General features: G+C 32.2%; 1 protein-coding gene across 16 annotated transcripts; it reads left to right on the top strand.

Moving 5' to 3' along the window:
• The first annotated feature begins 313 nt into the window (after positions 1–313).
• LOC108457744 (squamosa promoter-binding-like protein 2) lies at positions 314–4998 on the top strand. Of its 16 annotated transcripts, none has more exons than XM_053024898.1 (7): positions 315–467; positions 1063–1089; positions 1796–1960; positions 2142–2894; positions 3096–3232; positions 3488–3754; positions 4521–4998. In XM_053024898.1, the coding sequence occupies exons 4-7, from the start codon at positions 2194–2196 to the stop codon at positions 4847–4849; spliced, it is 1434 nt and encodes a 477-aa protein (XP_052880858.1). In that variant the 5' UTR covers positions 315–467; positions 1063–1089; positions 1796–1960; positions 2142–2193; the 3' UTR covers positions 4850–4998. The 16 variants fall into 16 exon arrangements, with proteins under 16 accessions (XP_052880881.1, XP_017612356.1, XP_052880877.1 ...); XM_053024907.1 differs by lacking the exon at positions 315–467 and adding an exon at positions 652–841; XM_053024902.1 differs by lacking the exon at positions 315–467 and adding an exon at positions 652–947.
• Positions 4999–7554: the final 2556 nt, after the last annotated feature.

The following is a 7554-nucleotide window of genomic DNA, read 5'->3' as shown; positions in this document are numbered from 1 at the left end:
GAAGGGAATTATTTTTTAAATAATTTAAATTGAGTTAAAAAAAATTGATTGCAGCGTCATCTTTAATTTAATACACATTTTAATACTTAATTAATTAATTTCACAATCAATCTTTATCTTGCCGTAGTTTCCAATCACGCTGTCGATCCAAGTGGATAAGAAGTGAATTGAAGCTGTCATCGTCGAGTTGACTCGTCATAGCCGAGTCAAGTGAATCGGTTGAAAATTCCTTTCTGGCTCGCTACCAACACTATTAAGTACTTCTTACCGCCACGTGTCCTTATTTTTAATTACTACAGATTTTCAAATGTATAAAATTAGAAAATAAAACGGTAAGGAAAGAAAATGCTTTCGTCCCAAAAAGCGAAGGTATTGTTTTCCGCTTTAGTTGTTTCTGCCATTGTATTTTCCTCTATTTTCAGTCTCCGAGTCAGACTCAGCTGAGGGCGATCGTAAGTAACTCACCAGTAAGTTTCTTCTCTTTCTTTTTTAAAAGATTAATAAAGAGAGTGATAATGAGGAACTAGAATTTCTAAAAATGGAGAAACATCTTGTTTTTGCACCTCAGATTGATACATTAGTTTCTTCATACCTTCTATTATTATATCAATTATTTGAACTTTAGAAAAGGTAATATGAAAAGAAAATTATGTATGCATTTTCAAAAAACAATAAATTCGTTATTGTTACTTTCCTTTTGGTATCTAGTTTTCTGGGGAAAGTGAAGGAAAACGACTACGTTTTCTTTATATATACAGTTTTCCTTTTTGTTTTTCACTTTATATTTCTGGCTGAAATTTATTTACTATAAAATGAATAAAGATGTGATGGCTGATAGCTGGTAAGGGAGCAGATACTTTCTAAAATTTATTTTCTGTCATGATTTCTATAAAAGAAATTAGTTTTCTTATTTCTGTTTCTGTTTCAGTGCGGAACTACTAACTTCTGTATGCAAAATAAATTTACGACTTATGAGTATAATTTCATTTCTTGAAATGATTCTCTTTTGATGCATTTCTTGTATTTGACTTTTTTGTTGATTGCTTCTTATATTTTCCGTAGGAGTAAGAACTACGAAGAGGTTGCTGGGTACCTTTCTTTTTCCCTTCTTAAGGCTATAACTTTTGATTTATGGTAGATTAGGGTTTAATTCAATTTTTTTTTCAAGTATTCATCGGTCTCTTGTGGGTCTCAGTCAGGGACCTACTTTGTGGGATTGCCCGGATAATTGAATTATTGAAGTGAATTATTGAAGATGTGAAATTTTTTAGAGTACGGTAACATCAGCGAAGTTTAATCGTCAGATTTTTTTTTTTCTTTTACCCCTTGAAAACTGTTACTGCTTCCTATAATAATTGGTGAGAGAGAGCCTATTGTTAATGGTGCAAAAACCTGGTAGTTAGTTTCCGATGGGTTGATAGATAAGGGTAAACTCCTCTAGGATTTTGGTCCAAGTGTTGCAAGTTTAGGGAGCGCTTTGATACACACACTTATTTATTTGGGACTGAAGTGAAACTTTTTATCCGGATGGTGTAGGCTTACTTATTACAAGAGTGAACAGTGAGATCCTTTGGAATTATGCTATTAACATGTCATTGTCTGCAGAATGAAAGGAGAAAAGCTGTACTACTTTTCTTGCTCCGAATTTTTAGACCTAATCCATGATTTTTTTGCATCCTTGGTTAAGTTATCTGTTTTAGAAAGATGGAAATTGATATCTGCGTAAAAACTTGCTTGGCTTGAAAATTGGTTGCTAGTTTAGTTCAACCTCTCTGATATTTGTTGCATTTTTCAGTGAAGCATATTTAAAGTGTCATCAGCAAATGCTTTTAGCGAAAAAAATTGGGGAAGGGGTGAACGAACTATTGTTATGTTAAAGTGGATTGACATTTTTCTAAGTTGCACTCCTCTAGATCTGAAAAACAGAGATGATTGGACTCTGATGCTGTTGGATGTATAGGTAAAATTTGTTCTTTACATAACAGAATGATTTCGCATAATTTTGGTTTTGCATGCTCTGTATTCATATGGAGTCCACGAATGGTTTCCTTCATGTATAGTTGAATTTAGCATAATTGAATCTTCTTTGCCCTGTTTATTTTCTTTATGAATTGAACAAACGTCAAAGGTTATACTTTCAGGATCTGGTGACAGGTTGCTTCTGTTTTATATGAAGACTGTGCTTAGTGTTCTATGAGTTTTATCTCTCCGATGGATTGGAATGCCAAAACGCCTTTGCAATGGGACTGGGAAAACTTGATGATGTTAAATGCAACACCAACTGAAATTCCAAGGAAGCTCAGACCTGAACAGTGGGATATTGATGGAGAGGGAGGAATGAACTCTGGGTCTTTCTATTCTTCTGTTGCTGCTGGAGGTAGTGGTGGTTCTGCCTCAGATTTGGGCCTTGCTTCTTTGTCTAAAAGTTCAAAATCGGCATCTATTAATTCTTCTTCTATGGGGGAGGTAAAAATGACCAAATTTACTTCGGAAGCCTTTGAAGCTATCCCAGATGATATTAGCAACCAGAACGAAGCTTTCAGGGCTGAGCTGGCTGGTACTTCCCCAACACTTGAGGCTTCAGTTGGCTCTGGTGAGCCATTGCTCAGTTTAAAGCTTGGTAAACGGACATACTTTGAAGATGTTTCTGGGGGAAGCAATACTAAGAATTTATCTTATTCTTCCACTTCTGGACAATCTCCTGCGCAAGCAAAGAGATCTAAACCCAATTGTCAGGGCATACATGTTCTGCGTTGCCAAGTTGAAGACTGTAACTTTGACCTCTCCTCAGCAAAGGATTACCATCGGAAACACAGAATTTGTGAAAGTCATTCAAAGAGTCCAAAGGTCATTGTACATGGTCAGGAACGCCGGTTCTGCCAACAGTGTAGCAAGTAAACTTTTTTCTTTATTCTGATGATTTTTACATTGGAAGTAGATTGTATCCAAGAATATTTTCTTTATTGATTGTGTATTTGCATGGTGATGTTTTACTTATCTTAGTATCAACCAATAGTAGGTATTTGATTCCTTATTGTTGGGCTTGTGAACTCTTGATGAATGTTAAAATCATAGTTATGTTAATGCTGTCAAAGGTTCCATGGCCTGTCGGAGTTTGATGAAAAGAAGAGAAGTTGTCGCCGGCGCCTTTCTGACCACAATGCAAGACGCCGTAAACCACAGACAGAAGCATTCCACTTCAGTGGTACAAGATTTTCATCTTCACCAAATGGTATCAGTTTCAGACATAGATTTGATGTTTTTTATGCATTTAATTTTGTTGTATGTTACTTGTCCATCAAGATATTATGCGAGTGACTTAGTTCATGCTTATTGAGTAGTTGCTTGATTTTATTCTATAACATCTTATACTCAAATAGTTTGGGTCACCCTACTTTATTGGATGCTATGTTTCTATTATAATTGCTGTCCCAGCTTTGAAGTATATGTGTTAAGGCTTTATAAGTTGTGCCTCTACTTGTTGCAGAAGGGAAGCAACAGATGAGTTTCATCTGGAATAAAGTGCCATTTCTTCATAATGCTAGACCCAATGAAATTTTTACATGGGAAGGCACATTTGATTCCAAGTCCTCTCAAATGAAAGGTTATACATCTACAAAAGTTGGAAATATTAATGGACAGCCAAACCTCTCTGGCAATGAGCTTTTGAATTCCATCACAATGCGATCTCATGATTCCAATGGATTCCTGCCCACCAAGGGCAAGCAAAGTACAGATGACATTCTCAACCAAGGTTTGGTTTGTTTATCTTACTAAGAAACAAGATTTATGATATGCATTTTGATTTTGATTAATGACAAATGTTATCTTCTAGTGCTAGTTTAACACAAATTGTTTTTAAATGAACTTATATATGGAGTAAAATAAATGCCCCAAGAATGCTCCCTTGAGATAAAAACATGATCACAATCATGAGAGGATGAGCGTGAGGCCAAAGAGGTGAGAATCTTGATGTGCCACTAATTTTGCTAGGTCTCTACCTTTGAAAATTGTTTTCTCCCAAGTTAGGATAATAAATATTCAATTCTTCATCAAAAGGTAAAGAAATAACGTGCCTACTTATTTCATAAAGCTTTTGCTGTGTCATGTGGAAGTGAAGGTTCTTTTTGTTTGGATAAACAGATTTAGGACAATGATTTTTCGACTTTTAGATCCTTACGCTACAAGTCCTTTCCTGAACACTTTTGGATAGCGTCTAGGTAGTTAGCAATAGATGTTTGATGATGAAACGGTTTCCTATGAAATGATCAATGTACATTAAGTGACATGCTGCCCTCAATGGGACATGGAGTAATGCTACTTGAGGGATTGGAGTTTTTTGCCGAAATATGATGTACATATGTGACAGAATGTTGAATAATTAACTTTCAGCAGAGGTACATGTTAGTTATCCTGATGGGAGATGAGCCATGGTTCTGAAGGCCTTTAATGGTTATTAAAATGATGCTTTCCTTATGGAACTGATATACAAGCTCAACAAATTTGGTCAAATTTTGTAGGTGTAGAAGAATCCAGAGTTGATTCAAACGTGGCTACGACGCAAGATCTTCATCGTGCTCTCTCTCTTCTGTCAAACGAATCCTGGGTTTCTTGTGAGCCAAAACACGGTTCAATTGCATACCCCATGCATGTCAACCCTAGTACCAGTATGTCTCAGCCAGCTATGAATGCAAGTTCACGAGGATTTCCAAGTGCCTTATCTGAAAACTGGCAGATGGAACAACAGACAACTGAATCTCAAGTGCATAATGGTGATGGTGACAACCATTTCCAAGAGTTCCAGCTGCTCAAGGCTCCCTATTATAGTGGCTTTTATTCCAATCAATGAGCTGAATGAGTGCGCTCAATTCAGCCAATTTGAAATTTGTGATCCCACACTCAAAGCTTAAACAATGTTTTGTTTTGGTAGGAACTCTCGGATATTCCAGTTTGCTGTTTTTCTTTTTCTAAAAAAGAAAATATCATTTGCTTTTACAACTTTGTTTCTTCACTAACTTCAATTTTTTTTTTTTGGTATAAATGTTGAATTTGTCAAGTGTCCATCAGGCGTATATGTGTCTGAGCTTAGGTAGTTTTGGTTTTGAAAAAGAAAATTTTACTATATTTTACAATAATCGAGTTTTTAAACTTCATTGAAATTGATTCTTCCAAATAAAAAATATATTCCAGACTTGCATGGAGAAATGAACGTAGTGCAGAATCCCTTTGGAGAGAACTGCATTTCATCCCTTGTCCTTAAAAGACAATTTTGTTATTGGTCTACACTATATCCACTCTTTCAATGATAGTGAAAAAAATTCGTGTTAATTAAGTTGATAAGTTTTATTTTATCATCGATTTAAAATTTTTCCAAATCAAGTCGAGAGAAATAAAATTCGAGTCGAATCGAGTGAAATTGTTCAAGTTAAATTAAACATATTAAATTAAAATTTTTGTTACAATATAATTAATTTCATGTTAGAGCACATAAATTTGAAACATTTTACAACTTTTTCAAAGAAAAATAATAAAAAGATACTTTAGCATCATAAACATGAACCGTTATTTAAGTTCCAAAATTATTATCCTACAAAATTTTTAATTTTAACTTTCTTTATATATTTTTAGAATTTTTAAAATTTTATATTTTTTTAAAATATAAATTTTGGAATTTTAAAAATTATTTTGTAATTTTTGTTGAGAGAGATCAATTGGCTCATTTTCAAACTTGACAGGGACCAAAAGGGTATATACACAAATATATTATTCGAGTTATCTGAGTTATAAAATTCAACTCGATTCGAAATCGAAACTCAAATTACGTAATCGAGTTGACTCGAATAACTTGAATAACTCGATTCGTTTAATTCAAAATTCAAATTTTCTTTTAATTTTTTCAAATAAAATTAAATTTTACTCACCGTTAAATAATGCTTGTAACCATCATCTTTTCCGTTTCAATCTTTTGGAATTATGTAAAATCTATTCATATAAAGAGTAACATGAATGTTTTAGGAAACTTGTTTCAGGCTTTCAAAATATTTTTTTATTTTAGTTATATTTAAAAGGTTAAATTACACAACTATAAAAAATTCTGACGCATTTAAAATAAAAAATTAATTTAAGCATTTACATTACATAATTTATTTATTTATGTCATTCTTATTAAAATAGTCACTCTTCTTAAAAATTCTAATAGAAAAATCAAACATGACATTTTTAAAACATAAATCAATTATTGAATACCACATAGCATAATTTACCATGTCCTAAGTGTTGCATACTAATGAAAGGATTAAAATATAATTTGCCCGATAATTTGCCCGAATATTAATTATTAATCAAATTAAAAGAAAAACAATATTTAAAAAGTTGAAAAAACCTTCTTCCTCACCTTGCAAATGACATACAATTAGGAAAAAGAGAACTTATAGGCTTCCTAACAACAACATGCAGCTTTCTATCAGCTTCGTTTCTAGTTGAGTGATGTCCAAAAACCAGCTGCCTTGGCCTCCACCGGAGCCCGATTTTAAGGTCCTCGGAGGCTCCCCTTGATTACTAGGACCAACTTCATCCATAAGTATTCCCCGCAAAGAATCAACGTTTTCTAACCCCAAAATTTATTATTATCCTCAATAACTCCATTAAAGAAGAAACAACTCAAAACACCATAATAACTCCATTAAAGAAGAAACAACTCAAAACACCATCAATCGGATTGAAGTTTCCAAGTCAAGATTGAAACTTTGGTTACTTTTCAAAGAGCCATTCAGCTAACTCAAATCCCATTCCTTTTTTTTTATATTGATTCTAAGAAGAATCGGAAATAAAATGTTTTGGTAATTTATAACAATTTTTTATAAAAACAAAAAATCCCCAAATAAAATGTATATATTATTCAAGTCAAAGATTGAAACTTTAGGTATTTTATAATAAAATATTTATTTTTGCAAATTTGAGGAGGAAGATGAGGTTTAGATTTTATCACTTTTTTGAACTATTTAATTATTTTTTCTTTTATTTTGCTTAATAATTAGTATTGGATAAATTATGTTTAGTCCTTTAAAATAGTATGCAATACTTTTGATACGGTAAGTACGCATGTTAAAAAATTGTCATGTAGATTTTTGTTAGCTTGTTTAATGGAATAATTAGAACGAACTAATTATATATAGTGAGTGTTTGAATTATAATTTTCTTTTTATTTTAGATGCCTAAAATGATTTTTTTATAATTATGTGACTATCTACATAGTTCACCCTATTTAAAATTAGTCTATTTTAAATATAATTTCTTCAATAGTAATAATTAAGTTTTAAATAATAAACATATTTAAACATTATACATATGTGTATTAAATAAATAAATTACATTTAAATAATAAAATAATAGATAAACAATGAGGATACATGTTTTGGTGCATTGTGTGTATAAATTTAGCCTTCGTACAAATCTTTATGCATGGGTTAATTTATTATATTACATCTTCTTAAATTTAAACATTGTATGTATATTTATGTAATCATTTTATAATATCATACTTATAAATATTTA

Source organism: Gossypium arboreum, chromosome 2 (assembly GCF_025698485.1).
Source record: "Gossypium arboreum isolate Shixiya-1 chromosome 2, ASM2569848v2, whole genome shotgun sequence".
Classification (NCBI taxonomy): domain Eukaryota; kingdom Viridiplantae; phylum Streptophyta; class Magnoliopsida; order Malvales; family Malvaceae; genus Gossypium; species Gossypium arboreum.
Note: the sequence above shows the minus strand (reverse complement) of the source record. Positions and strands in the feature narration are given on the sequence as shown.